Source organism: Pipistrellus hanaki (genome assembly GCF_964339955.1).
Source record: "Pipistrellus hanaki genome assembly, chromosome: 17".
Taxonomy (NCBI): Eukaryota; Metazoa; Chordata; class Mammalia; order Chiroptera; family Vespertilionidae; genus Pipistrellus; species Pipistrellus hanaki.
Window position 1 is genome coordinate 24,558,228 of NC_140519.1, and position 15,524 is coordinate 24,573,751.

Here is a 15,524-nt window from a genome sequence, read left to right on the forward strand (position 1 = left end):
GCTTCCAAGGAAAATACCATTAGGGATATGGTTAATGTTCTTAATAAATCCAAATAAATTAATGAAAGAGATGTGTAATGCCTCCTTTTCTTGCTCTGTCCTGAAGGCATGCTTCCCCAAGATTTTTCTTCCCTACTGAAATCCAGTTAAATATCTATAATGGTGTTCTGGCAATAATACTCATTTTCTATCTTATCTCGGTTGGAATTTCTGGCAAGTCAGGGCTCACAGCAAGATGAAGGTAGCCTGACTTCTTTGGCATTCTCACTTTGGTCTTCAAGGCATTTCAAAATTAATCCTATCTAATAAAGAAAGAGATATGCTAATTGACCCTCACACTGTCGCAAAGATGGCGGTGCCCACAGCAAATAAGGACGGAATATGCTAATTGACTGCCACACCCTCAAAGATGGCGGTATCCAAAGCCACAAGATGGCAAAGCCCAGTCCCCTCAGCCCTGCTGGGGCACCTGCCTTCAGAGTTCCCCAGTCCCCTCAGCCCCCCAGCCACCAGGGCTGGCCAAGACTTAGGCAAGCCTCGGATGGTGGCTGCCCAGCTGCCCAGGGCCAGCCAAGACTCAGGTAACCAGAACCAGCTTTGGCTTATGCTGATAGCAGTGGCAGCAGTAGATGTGTGACGGATGTGTCGCCTTCCCCTGATTGCCAAGTCACCTTCTGGGGCTCCCTGACTGTGAGAGGGGGCAGGCTGAGCTGAGGGACACTCCTCCCCCCCCCCTCCAGTGCATGAATTTTCATGTACCTGCCTCTAGTATGAAATAAATGTGATGCAAAGGTCATTCTTTTTACCAGCTTTAGCATTTGCCTTTTTCTTTCTTTTTGCCATATCTCATAGCATTTGAGAGCTTGGAGAGTGAAATCACTGGGTGGGTTCAAATTCCATCCTTACTGTTATGAACCTTGTGACCATGGGCTAGTTTGCTTAGCCTCTTAGGAACTCTGTTCATAACTATAAAACAGGGCAACGCTTGCAAGAGTTAAATGCACACAAAGCACTTAGAACTTGCCTGATTTGTAGCAAGACTGCATATGTATTACCGTATTATTATTACTGGAATTGAACCTGGGACCTGTCAGTCTGCAAGCGGACCCTATCCAGTAGTGCCAAACCAGTTAGGGCAATAAAAATAAATTTAAAAAAAAGAAGGTGTCGTTTAAATTGGAAAGATTCTTATAAACATAAAATATTTTATACTCATTATTTATATACTTTAAAAATTCAATGATTTTAGCCATTGTTGCTAAAATACATATTTTAGAACAGGGGTCTTCAAACTACGGCCCGCGGGCCACATGCGGCCCGCAGAGGAGTCTGATCCGGCCCGCCAGGTTTTTTGGGCAGTGAGCGCAGCCGAGGTGTTACCGTAGGAATTAGTAGTTCATATAGTCCGGCCCTCCAGCTCTCTGAGGGACCGTGATCTGGCCCCCACTTTAAAAAGTTTGAGGACCCCTGTTTTAGATAATTAATGTTGTAAGGGCAAATCTCCTCATACTAAACACTTCATGTATATTGCAATTGTTATGATAATGTGACAAATTGATCAGTTACCTTTTTTTCTTATTAGGACGTTGCTTTCTTCAGTGAATCAACATGGATGTAATTTTGAACACCTTCATAGTTTTAGGGAAATGTTTATATTATTTTCTAGAATCTTTAGTTTACACGATAATTCCCAAGCCAAAAAAGGATGTTGCTGGAGAGATTGTACTTATAACAGGAGCTGGAAGTGGAATTGGGAGGCTAATGGCCATAAAATTTGCCAGCCTTGGAGCCATTTTAGTTCTATGGGACATAAATGAAGAAGGCAACATGGAAACATGTAGACTGGCCAAAGAAAAGGGTGGTGAGAAAGTATTTGCCTATAAGTGTGACTGTGGCAGCAGGCAAGAGGTCTACAGAGTTGCTGATCAGGTAAGATAATTGTTGTCCTTCTTACCTTAGTTTTAAAGAAATTACCTGAATAAAGTGAGGGGAAAAATTTACCTGGAGAAATAAATATGAGAATGTAACGCCCTAAATGAACGTTGGCCTCACTTCCATCCAGGTTAAGGAAGAAGTCGGTGATGTGACCATCCTCATTAACAATGCTGGGGTTGTGACGGGGAAACCGTTTCTCAACACTCCAGATCACATGGTGGAAAGATCATTTCTTGTAAATGCCTTATCACATTTCTGGGTAAGTCTCCATTCTTTTTCACTTTATTTTGTTGGTAAGTATGAAAGTGCCATGTGTTTCTGTAAACAACTGTTCAGCCATTTATCGGTAAATGTACCATTTGTAAATTTCCTATTCATAGACTATGGCCCTCCCATCCAAGTTTCACCTTGCCACACACTCAGCTTAGCTTTTCCTGTTCTTGCCCTTTTCCAAACTCTCAGACTAGGGCCCTTTCCTCTGTCTTCTCTAGTTTGGTCCCAAGATTTATTAGCCTGTTCCAAAATCTTCCCACCAAAATACAAACAGAATGTGGAAGCCATTGTATAAAAAAAGATTTAATTTGTGCATGAGCAAAGGGGAGCTTTGTGCAGAAAGAAGGTGGCTATTTTTAGAGTGGTTTATGTGTGTGTATGACCGGGTGTCATAACAAAGGAAATGAGCTCTTACTGTATCCTAGGCGCTGCTCTAAGTTCTTTTGCTGCACATGGTAGCCATGACTCCATTTTCATTCTCATTTTACAGATAAACTGAGGCTCAAAGTGTTTAAACCCAAGGTCCTGCAACTAAGTGATGGCCCAAATTTATAGAAGGAAGAGAGATGGGAAAGAGTCTTTATAAAAAGATGATTAGTAAATTGATAACTCAGGGGTGTCTTTCTTGAAGCCTAGATTGTCTAGACCAGAAAAGTCTTTTTACTGCGCTCCCCAAAATGGTAGCCACCAGTTACCCACAGCTATTGAGCCCTTAAAATATGTTTGGGTAGGACTGAGGAACTAAACTCATAACTTTATGTCACTTAATTTATTTCATTGCATATTTAAATAGCCACATATGCCTAGAGGCTACCATCTTGAACAACGCAACTCTGGAAAATGAATAGGGGGCTGAAGGAGACTTCTGTTACCAAGGGAGTTTCCACCGAGAGGGCTTATACCTGAAGCTGTGATGATATGAACAGATACCAGCTGGGGAGGAGGATGTAGGGAGCACAGGTGGCCAACATTGTGCCTGAGGAGTCCTGGGGAAGGGAGGGAGAGCAGGGCCTCAATCCTCTGTGGCTCTGAGGATAGGGCCTTGGAATGGTTTGTTTTGGGTGTCCTAGGCTACCCTTTCTTTCCACTCAATGCTTCTATACTCACTATCTAAGGTCCTAAAAATGATTCCCTTGATCTTCTTTCTTGGTCATGGAAAGCCTCACTGGACCCCACCAAACCTTTTTCAACCAATGTTTAGTGAGCATGTAGCACAGTGCTTAACTTACAATAGGTATCGCAGAAATATTTGTGAAATCACAGATCTCTTTCCCTCTGAAGTTCCTTTGGGAATAGGAAATGTCATCTTGGCAAATGGAGCTAGGGGACACCTATATCTAATATAGAAGCCACCCTTGATTCCTCCGCTGCCTTAACACCAACATTCTTGGCTCTCCCTTCAAAACATGATCAAGTACACTCATTTCTCTCCTTCTCTGCTGCAAGTCCTGATCTGAGACTTTATTATCTCTAGCCAGCAGCTCAGTATGGCCTCCATCCTCATCACTGGTGTTTTCTAACTTGTCTTCAGACAGGAACAAAGAGATCTTTAACCAAATCATCTCATTCTGCTGCTCAAAAATGTTCAGAGCATTCCAAATACACTTTGAATAACTTACAATTACCTATCATGGCCTGAAGGCCCCTACATGATGTGGCAATATCCTCCCACATCTATTACCCACCTCTCATTTTCTCTACTTTCTGCTTACTTTCTACACTCCAAGGATTCTGAAAAAAACCCCAAGCACATCAAGCTCTTACATATCTGAGGGTCTTTGTCAAGCTGTTCTCTCTGAGAGAAGCCAATTCTTACATCAAATGCAATAAAATAAAGTGCCCTGGCCAATATATCTCAGTGGTTAAAATGTCAGCCTGCCCACCAGAGGGGTCTCGGGTTTAATTCCCAGTCAAGAGCACGTACTTGAGTTGCAGTTTCAATCCCTGACCCGGTTGGGGTGCATGCAGGAGGCAACCAATCAATATTTCTCTCTCATCTCTCTCTCTCTCTCTCTCTCTCTCTCTCTCTCTCTCTCTCTCTCTCTCTCTCTCTCTCCTCCTTTCCACCCTCTCTAAAATCAAACAAACAAAAAAACACACACAATGGGGAAAAAAAGGCAATTGACTGCATCTAAGCAGATACTTACCCATCAATTTAATAACTCTGAAACAAGTTTAGTCAGACCAAAGACCTTGAAAGCAAAGATAACATTCTTTGAACCAGAAACTGCTACCTGCTCTATGGGGTCCTTGCACATCTCAGAAAACTGCAAAACTCTTCATGCCAAATCCTGACATCATTAAAATCATAAATATCATAGATATACTAGACAGTGAGCATTGTCAAGGTTTTACTTAGTATAGTTATGGGAGAATCAGCAGAATAACACTGCTGATAAATTGATGATATGAGGAACTTGGATTTGTATAGTCAATGAAAAAGATTGCTGAAATGAAATCGCTAAACTCTTACCTCTGGGATTATCTTTTGTATTAAAAAAATACACCTATTAGGTTTCTACATGTTATCCTCTGATTTTACAAGATTTAGAAACATCTGGGTCCCAATCATTAGTCCAAGTTACATTGCCAAGAGAATTAGATAAACTTAAGGGAAGATTACTGGGAAATGTTCTGGTATGTTGAAAGTCACACAATCATCCCTTTGCCTTATTTCCAAGCTTTGGATTATTATTTCCGAACAGAGGTTTGATTAAAAAATCACAGCATCGGAGGAGAAGAGAATGGAGAACTTTCTTGAGAGAACCTAAGAAGCACAGGAGTAAGAAAACTGGAACTTTTTCATGGCCTGGGATCTTAGGAGACTAAATTAATATTTTTAAAAATATGTTTTTACTGATTTCAGAGAAGAAGGAAAAGGGATAGAGAGAGAGAAACATCAATGATGAGTGAGAATAAGTCATCAGCTGCTTCCTGCATGATCCATACTGGGAATTAAGCCCAAAATCCAGACATGTGCCCTTGACCTGAATCGAACCAGGAACTCTTTAGTCTGAAGGCCGACGTTCTATCCACTGAGACAAACCAGCTAGGGCCTGAATAATATCTTAGCTGAAGATGACTAAGTGAATTTTACCAAAGTAGCTAAAAAAAAAACAAACTAAATCATGGTAGACAATTGCAAAGCACGTTACTTACTAGACTATTGTTTTCCTTGCATTGAAATTCACCTTTCTTTGCGCAGTTTTTCCCATGCTGTTAATCCACTGGTCTAAGGAGGAATCTTGTTTATCATAAAGCCAGGAAAGTGAATGTGATTAAATTTTAATTCCAATTGCTGAAAATTACATGGAAGAGGTCAGCATATTAGAAAACTTAGGTTTTAAGGTGTGTGTTTTTAGCAAACTCTAAATGTAAAATGTTGATTTAATTCAATTGGTATAGTTCACTTAAAAGGAAAAACAAATCAAAGAGTATTTCTTATAGTTTAACACATAATAAACGTTAAGATCCTTAAGAACAGTGACTACATGGTACCAGTGACTATTTTGCACTGCCACAGGATTTAACACATCATAAGTGTGAAATAAACACTTATTAAGTGAATCGATAAATTTATCAAGTACTCATTGAGCAAATAAAATAACAAATGAATGAAATACTGACATCGTGTATTTCTATCTTCCAGACTTGTAAGGCCTTCCTTCCTGCCATGATTAAAGCTAACCATGGTCACTTGGTCTGTATTTCAAGTGCAGCAGGAGTCATCGGTATTAATGGATTATCAGGTGAGTATTTTACATATTGCTCGGTCTACGGCACCCAGAAGTTAGGGCTCTCAAAGTATAAAAACTCTTCCTGCACCCAGGGGAAATCTCTGGTACATTTGGCTCTATTTTTACCAGCAGCATTACTTTCCATTTTCCTATTTAAAATGGCAGTGGTAAGGGGAGATATTCTCTCTTTAAAAATAAAAAATAAAAAGAGAGAAGAATATGCCTCTTGGTTCATTAGTCTTCTTAGGTTAAGAAAAACTGAAATTTCAGTCTTCTTTTTATATAGTGTGGAGATACAGGAGCAGTCACACACACACATACACACACACACACACAACAGCAACAACAGAAGTGATGTTTTTTTGTGTGTTTTTTTTTAATATATTTTATTGATTTTGTACAGAGAGTAAGGGAGAGAGATAGAGAGTTAGAAACATTGATGAGAGAGAGTTATCGATCAGCTGCCTCCTGCACACCCCCTACTGGGGATATGCCCGCAACCAAGGTACATGCCCTTGACAGGAATCGAACCGGGACCTTCCAGTCCCCAAACCGACGCTCTATCCATTGAGCCAAACCGGTTTCGGCCAGAAGTGATGTTTTATCCCCAAGGATAAACCATAGAGAAGATAAGAATTTTAATTTTTAAAAGTAATTATAAAAATTAACTTGGTAAATTTTATTACTAACAGCTCTTCACTTTATTTTAGATTATTGTTCAAGCAAATTTGCAGCTTTTGGCTTTGCAGAGTCTCTCTTCTTTGAATTAAAACTAATAAAGGGAAGTAAACTTAAAACCACTATTGTTTGCCCATATTTCATCAAAACTGGGATGTTTAATGGTGCTAAAACCAAGTAAGTGGACTCTTACAGTATTCTTTGCTCTTATAATAATCTTCTAATATATGTAAATTATCTTTCCATTTTGAAGTTTTGAAGTTTAACCAGTTAAACACAAGGAATAATTTGAATGCTTAATTTAGTAAGAGGAAAAAAATTCATTATGTATTAAGTTAGTGAATTTATTTAATTTAAAGATATTAATATGGTTATAAAATTATGGCATAGTGAAAATTTAAAACTAAGTTGCTAATCAGAATAATATAATATAACAGTGAATATGGTAATGGAAGTTAATAAAATATTAACATTAAAGTATTGAGAAGATAAATTCTTTTCTAACAAGTATACTGAAGTAAAAACAATCCAAAAGATAAACTATTTTATAAGACTAATTAGTAAAAGTGGGAAAGTATTGGGGAAGGTATATTTTAATATAGAACAGTCCAAACAAGGATGCAATTTAAACATGAGGGCTTTTACACAAAGAATCCAATCAATAGGATATATTGAAATGTATACACATGACCCAGGGCAAGTATAGCCATTACAATTGTTAAAAAGAAGATGAACATGATCCAAATGACCTGAATCACCTATTATTGTAGGAAAGAGAACTAGCCAATCAAAAGGCTGGCTAGAAAGCAGTGAGTCTACTTAGAGTCTAGTAAAACTATAAAATTAAATAAAAGTGCCAAAAACAGGTGGTGAAGAGTTCAAAGAATATAGACAGAGGCAAATTTTCATAAAGACATAACCTATTTAGCTGGTCAAAATAAGCTAAGTCATTCAAAATCTTTGGAGATTGACCAACGGACATGCAACAATTTGAAAAGTATTTATTCAAGAAAATCTACTGGGAGGCCATTAACATTTGGTCCAGGAGCCATTCCTCTCCACCCATAGCTCTGCCTTGCAGAATAATTATTTCAGTGGACTTGGCAACCAGGTTACAGCCTCCAATTCCCCCAGCTCCCTGGGGTAGAAAAGCTACTCTGAGTAATTTGGAAGCAAGTGGACATCAGAAGGTCCCATTTTCTGGAGAAGGCCTATATTGACTATATATGTTCCTTTTCCCTAAACTCCCACGAGGTCTGAATGATCGGGAACAGGCTGTTGAGAAAGACAGCAATTTCTCTTTCCAGGAGAGCTCTTTGTTCTTAGTAGTCACACTGGTAATCTCATCAGTCAGGTAGTAAATTCCCTCTCTCCCGGCTTCTTAAGTTAGAAGACTTATTTTGAGGAAGACTCACCGGTTAGTAAATATTGCCAGATCCCAACCTCTGCGACTCTGGCTTGTGGAAGATCCATACAAGGGTAATGGCAGCAGCCGGGTGGTTGACACGTACTTCCTGCCAACTCTCAGGTCCTGCTCAATAGGATCAATTCATGGGGGGCCACCAGGGAACAGTGAGTTTTTTATCACACCCAACTCCTGCTTCATAACACAGAGGTGCTGCCAGGCAAGGATCAAAATCAGCTTCAAAGTCTGGGGTCTCTCTGGCTCTGCTTAGCCTAACTTCAAATGGCTAAGACCACAGGTCAAGCATTTTCAGCAAATATTGCAACCCCTAGCAAATTGTACAGGTTAAGAGCTTAATGTGATATGAATAGGGACAGACCAGCTAGAATTTTAAGAGAAAGAGACAAAGACTGCCTGACAGTCAGGAAAACTGAATGCATGCCCAAGGAATGACATCAGAAGCTACATACTGCAGAAGAAATAGACTTCATTTAACTAGTCTAGCCAAGTCACTAAATAAACAAGCAATCTTAACAATAGCCCCAAGGAAGAAAATGATCCAGAATTGCTACAATATATTATATGAAATGTCTATTTTTTTTTTAGTATTTTTTTATTATGGATTTCAGAGAGGAAGGAAGAGGGAGAGAGAGAGATAGAAATATCAATGATGAGAGAGAGTCATTGATCGGCTGCCTCCTGCATGCCTGGGATGGAGCCCGCAACCCGAACATGCCTTGACCGGGATCAAAACGTGACCTCCTGGTTCATAGGTTGATGGTCAACTACTGACTGATACCAGCTGGGCAAAAATCTGAACAATTTTAATATTCTTTTTTGTTGTTGCTCATCCTCATCTTAAATCCATCCCTCTCAAAAAGAAAAAGTACAGAGTTTTTATATGGCTAGGGAATAAGGGAGGTGGAGCCTACAGGGATCTGAAAAAGAAGTTTCTTTAGTCACAGATAAAACTTTCTGCATCAGATTCCTGATGTTGGCTGTTGTCATGGCTACCTTGAAGACATCCTTTCCATCTGCAAAAGAAACTTATAAATTCTCCTGGAGATCCTGAAGTTATCCTCCTGTTTGACAAAGGGATATCACATTAGCAACTTATGACTACATTCGTGAAAACAGAAGGAGTTTAGCTGGAAGATCAGTTAACATGCGAACAAAGGCTTAATTAAGAATTTAATTAATTAATTCTAACTGCCAAAAATACTAGGGGCATTAAAATCACAAGGGGCTTGGCTCCCAGTGAGCAAACTAGAGAGTAAAGGCAGCTGAAATTGCACACTACATGTAGGTTTTTCTTCCCAGAGGAACCCCTTGACCTAAAAATAAAAGGGCCTTTAGAAGTGGGAGGCAACAAACATTCAATTGAGATCAAAGAATAGCTACTCCTTAAGCACTAATTCAGGCAGAAGGTCAAATAGTGTTCTGATTAGGAGACAAAACAAGGGATATTTATGAGAAAGAGAAGGGGAACATTGCATCAATAGAAGGAAGGCGTATCTGTTGGTGTAGGTAACATAACATAGTGATGTTTACTCTAAGGAATGTTCTTAATTTTCAGTCCAGTGGCTATCAGTACAGTAGTCATAATATCTGCTCTCTTGTTGTCTTTGCAAACAGTTCCTTGGGACATACGGTTGCTTTAGGCTTAATCCAAAGGTTATTTTGCCCTGTTTTAATATTCCAAAGGTGTGAAGCATAAGACATGCAAGGCAGTTCTGCTGGGATGTCAGCTTTGGCTCCTTTTATTTTTTAATATTTGTTGTTGAAAGTATTACAGATGTCCTATTTTTCCCCATTGACCCCCTCTACCACTTACCCACCCCAACCCCAGGCCTTTACCACACTATTGTTTGTGTCCATGGGTTATGCATAAATGAATATAAGTTCTTTGGTGAATCTCTCTCTCCTTCACCTTCACTTCCTTCTGAGGTTCTTCAGTCTGTTCCATGCTTCAGTGCTGGTTCTATTTTATTCATCAGGTTTTTTTGTTTATTAGAGTCCACATATGAATGAGATTGTGTGATACTTGTCATTCTCTGACTGGCTTATTTCAAAATAAAAAGCTTTGGAACAGCAAAAGAAACCATCAATGAAATGAAAAGAGGACCCACTGTATGGGAGAGCATATTTGCCAATGATGCATCTGATAAAGGGTTAATATTCAAAATATATAAGGAACTCATACAATTTAGCAAAAGGAAGGCCAAAAATCCAATTAAAAATGGACAAATGAGCTAAATAGACATTTCTCCAAAGTAAACATACAGATAGCCAATCAATATTAATAATAGAGGAATATGCAAATTGTCTAGGATGCCATCACAGTAACAGTAACAGTAGGCTGCGTGGGGGCAACCAGGCCGGCAGGAAGGCAATTGGGTGACCAGGCCAGCAGGAGGGAGGGGCAGTTGGGAGCAACCAGGCCACTGCGGGGCGAGGGGGGGGGGCAGTTTGGGACAACCAGGGCGGGCAGTTGGAGGCAACCAGGATGGTAAGCAGAGGCAGTTAGGGGTGATCAGACTGACGGGAGTGGGGGGCAGTTAGGGGCAATCAGGCAGGCAGGCAAGTGAGCAGTTAGGAGCTAGCAGTCCCAGATTGTGAGAGGGATGTCTGACTGCCAGTTTAGTCCCAATTCCCAGGCCTAAACAAATGACAAGTGCTCAAATGACAAATGTTGGTGAAAATGTGGAGAAAAGGGAACTCTAGTACATTGCTGGTGGGAATGAAGACTGGTGAAGCCTCTATGGATAACAGTATGGCATTTCCTCAAAAAATTAAAAATGGAACTGCCAGAAATCCCACTTCTAGGAATATAGCCCAAGAAATCAGAAATACCAATCAGAAAGGATATATGCACCCCTATGTTCATAGCAGCACAATTTACAATAACTAAGATCTGGAAATAGCCCAAGTACCCATCAGTAAATGAGTGGATAAAAAAGCTGTAATACATTTACACTATGGAATACTATACAGCTATTAAAAGGATCTCTTCCCCTTTGAGGCAGCATGTGGGGAAGCAAATGAGAACTTTGCATTTGTGTTATGGAACTAAATGAGTGAATTCATTTGGGAGAATCAAAGCCCAAATAAATATAAATTTGCAATCAAGAAATTAAAGGTTTATTTTTAAGAAAAATGGCACCAAATCTGGAGTGACAGGTGAACTTACACTCAAAGACCTGGCTTCCCTGATGGCTTCTAGGGGAATGGGCTACATAGGAGAAAATCATTAATCATGGTGGAGCTAGGGTTGTGATCTCTATTAACTGGTTGATGCTGAGGTAGGGAATAGGTGATGGTTGCATCTGGTCCTGACATCAGCCATGGTGTCACTCTGCTGGCTTTGCAAGGATGTGGTCGGTGGGGTCATTCCACTTTTTCTGTGTCTGGAGCTGCACCAGAATGAAGGCCCAGATGTTCTCTAGTTTGGCTGAAACTCTGTCTCTGTAGTCAACAGACCAGGGGCTTTGTTCCTAAAATTACTTGATGCTGACCAGAACCTCATTGTCCTGAGGGTTGAATGATTAAGGGAGTGGATGTGCAAGGGAGAGGGAGGTGGGTGAGTCACCGTGTTGGATGAGGCCAGTTTGAATCAAAAGGATGGACAGGAGGAAAAGTCATATTGAAGAAATGAAGTTTCTGTACACTTACACTTGTTAAGAAACATTCTCTGATAACTTAGCATAATTCTCTGATAACTCACCACAGAAAAAGAAATAGTAATTAAGTGTCAGAAAAAGCTATGGTGGTGATCATTTTGCAATATATAAGTGCATCAAATCAACACTTTTGTAAATCTTAGATGTACACAATGTTATATGTTAATTATATCTCAATAAAGCTGGAAGAGATGTAATATATACATCATTATTTCCTTCATCCCTATGGGGAGCAGGCCTAAGCCACCAGTCATACATCCCCCTAGAGATCCCCGAATGCAAGAGGGTACAGGCTAGGAAGAGGGAACCCCCCCCCCAAGTGCACGAATTTTGTACACTAGCCTCTAGTAAAATATAAAGATTAGTCACCAACATTCAATTATGAGAATTGATCATATTTCAAGAATCAGCTGAGATAAACAATTTTTCTTGAGGAAGTATAGTTCAGGTAATAGATAAACATAATATGAAAGTGGAAATTGTCAACATAATGCATTTTCAAAGTAATATGAATAAAGCACTATATTCATATGCTCATCCCATTTCAACTCCAACTGATTCCATCAACATCTAATTTTGCTTAATGTTATATAAATGTTCTGTCTAAAACATAGACATATTAGACATACTCAAGATATTTTTATACAATAATATTTTCTAATTTTGCTTCTTAATAATAGACAATTGCTTGATATTTGAAGCAAAGAAGAGGGAAGAAAAATAACAAAAATATAATAATCTAAAAGCAATTTCTTTTATAAATTGAGACTATCACATAGCAGAAATCAATAAAGGCAGTGATTTTATTCTAGGAAATTAAATGTATTAGTCCTGGTATTGATCATGAGAGAAAAGAAAAGGCAGTTCCTAATATTTATATTTTGTTTGAATATTCATAGCTATTGTTCTAACTCCATATCTGAAATTTAATAATTAGTGCTCATGTTTACAACAAAAATTAGTGCTTTGATTATATAACTCTGTATTTCTTTATCCCAGGTGCCCATTACTGTTGCCTATACTGGAACAGGAGTATGCGGCGAAAAAAATTGTAAATGCTATTTTAGAAGAACAAGTTTACTTATTAATGCCCAAAACTATTTATTTCGGATTGATCTTTAAACAGTAAGTTGATAATGACCTATCTATAATTTTGGTTATTTGTGAACAAATTTCTTTTGCCAGAAAGCAATCTAATATTTTTTTTATTTTTTTTTAATTTTCTTCATTGATTAAGGTATTACATATGTGTTCTTAGCCCCTCCTTTGCCCCCCACACCCCATTCCCGGTCATGCCCTTCCCCCCTCCCCCGTTGTGTCCATTGGTTATCAATTTCATATTTTTTTAAATGGTAAAAGTAAGAACTTTCATAGTGCAAGGACAATTTATTAGACTTTCGCTAGCTGTGTCTTGGTTTTTCCAGACCCTGAGAAAAGTTGGCAACTATCAGGCCTCACCGAGTATAAATTATTTACTTTGAGAGAAACAAATAGCACCCAAGTTATTGTTGTTGTTGTCGTCGTCGTCATCGTCGTCGTCATCATCATCATCATCATCGGTTAATTCTTTTGGTTCAACTAGTATATAATTCTGTTTTCAAAACAAAGGACAAAAAAACCTGAGCTCATTGCCAGGAAAATATCAAGCATGTGTGGCAAGTGTGTTCTTTCCTTTAGCCAAAGAGCACCCTGCAACTTCATGCAAGGTAATGTTGTGAGTTCCAGAGTTCTTTGAGGATGAATTTGGCCCATGCCCACTGTCTTCTCTGCAGAGAAAAGAGAATGACAGCTAACATTCATCAGGTGCCCACTTGTGCCAGATAGTGCGGAAGCTTTGCATTCATTTTATCAATCAGATTCTTGAGGAGAATAAGTAGTTTGTGCAGAGGTGAGGAGCTACCTGCTGGAACAAAGTTGCAAACCAAAATTTCCAGTCAGTTACAGATCTTGGGCTCTGACCATCAGGATATACTCCTTCCCTGCTGCAAATTACTAACAGAGTGGAAAACACAACCAGTGATTCACTTCTATAGTTATGTTATTAATAAATCTAGCACTTTTATTACTCTGTATATCTTATTCAACAGTTTTGTGACATATTGGGTTTATTCATGCACTCATTGAACATGTATGCGCACAGGAAGTTCTAATGGGGCACCTCCTACTCATCTTTACTTAGGAGCTTCCCCCTCTAGCCAGTTTGGCTCAGTGGATAGAACATCAGCCTGCAGACCACAGGGTCTTGGGTTCGATTCCCATCAAGGGCACATATCTTGGTTTCAGGCTTCTCCCTGTATCATGCAGGAGGCAACCAATCAATGTGTTTCACATAGATGTTTCACTCTGTCTTTCCCTAACTCTTTTACTGTCCCTAAATATCAATGGGAAAATATCCTCGGGTAAGGGAAAAATAAAATAAATTTTTTAAAAAAAGAGCTGCCCTGACTAAACAGCTATGTCAAAGTCCCTGCTGTTCCATCCCATCATACCTGTCTCTGCCTTTTGTAACACTCATCACACCTGTACTTGCTTATATAGCATCTATCCTCCTTGCTAGATTGCATGAACCCTGAGAACAGGACACATTTTCTGAATTGTTGCCAGCTCCATGCTACGGGCTTCGTTCAGTACTTAGCACAGACTATGCACATAGTAAATATTTGCTAAGTTGAGTTGAGGTGAGCAGAACAGAAATGATGTAAGCAGAACTAAGCTGAAGGTACATCTCCTCTATCTCCAAGGAACTAAAGCAATCAATGGTTCTCAACCACAGGCGTACATTGGAATCCCCTAGGGAACATTTAAAACTGCTGTCTGCGCCCAACTGGTGTGCCTGAGTGGCTGAGCATTGACCTGTGGATCAGGAGGTCACGGTTTGATTCCCGGTCAGGGCACATGCCCAGGTTACTGGCTCAGTCTCCAGTGGGGGACATGCAGGAGGCAGCCAATCAATGATTCTCTCTCTCCTCATTGATGTTTCTATCTCTTCCTCCATCTCCCTTTTCTGAAATCAATAAAAAATATATTTTTTAAAAATAAATAAATAAAACTGATGCCTGCACCCTATCACAAGAAATTCTGCTTTAATCTGCCTGCTTTTCGTTCTTGTTTCTGCTACCATTTTTCAACCTAGTAAGTAAGGATGTACATAGTCTTTCCACAAAGTCTTTCCATAGTCTTTGAAAGAGTGTAATATATGGATCAACTGTGGCCTGAGCATTGAAATTTTCCATGCTCCCAGGATGTGGGATGGTGCTCAGATAGGTCACAGAGCATCCTTTGTTCATCCTGTTGGTTTAGTGACACATGCATAGCATGAGCCAGGACCACATACTTTGTGCAATTCAAAAGTAATCATTGCAAAGCAGTCTCTTCGACACCTCTAACAGGATGATGATTTTTTTCCTCTGCTTTTCCCTAGAATATTATCTCCAAACATGCTGCTTGCACTTGCTAAATACAGTGGTGTGGGTACTTGCATGGCCAATTTCAGAGGGAGAGAGAAAGCCAGTGAAGATCAGACTGAAACTAAGAAAGATCACTAAAGCTGAAGCTTCAAATCTGGTAATAAAATAAAGTGTTATGAGGATAGACCCGTGGTTGACAAACTGCAACTCGCGAGCCACATGAGGCTCTTTGGCTTCTTGAGTGTGGCTCTTCCAACAAAATACCACGGCCTGGGTGAGTCTATTTTGAAGAAGTGGCCTTAGAAGAAGTTTAAGTTTAAAAAATTTGGCTCTCAAAAGAAATTTCAACTGTTGTACTGTTGATATTTGGCTCTGTTGTACTAATGAGCTTGCCAACCACTGGGGTAGA

The 15,524-nt window shown here is 39.4% G+C and overlaps 1 protein-coding gene across 1 annotated transcript; it reads left to right on the plus strand.

The window, feature by feature from the left end:
- Positions 1–1,608: 1,608 nt before the first annotated feature.
- On the plus strand, positions 1,609–15,253 carry LOC311611794 (short-chain dehydrogenase/reductase family 16C member 6-like; the record flags this gene model as incomplete). Its single annotated transcript, XM_084864282.1, has 6 exons — positions 1,609–1,929; positions 2,063–2,194; positions 5,858–5,957; positions 6,656–6,800; positions 12,708–12,833; positions 15,130–15,253. The coding sequence occupies 6 exons, from the start codon at positions 1,609–1,611 to the stop codon at positions 15,251–15,253; spliced, it is 948 nt and encodes a 315-aa protein (XP_084720408.1).
- Positions 15,254–15,524: the final 271 nt, after the last annotated feature.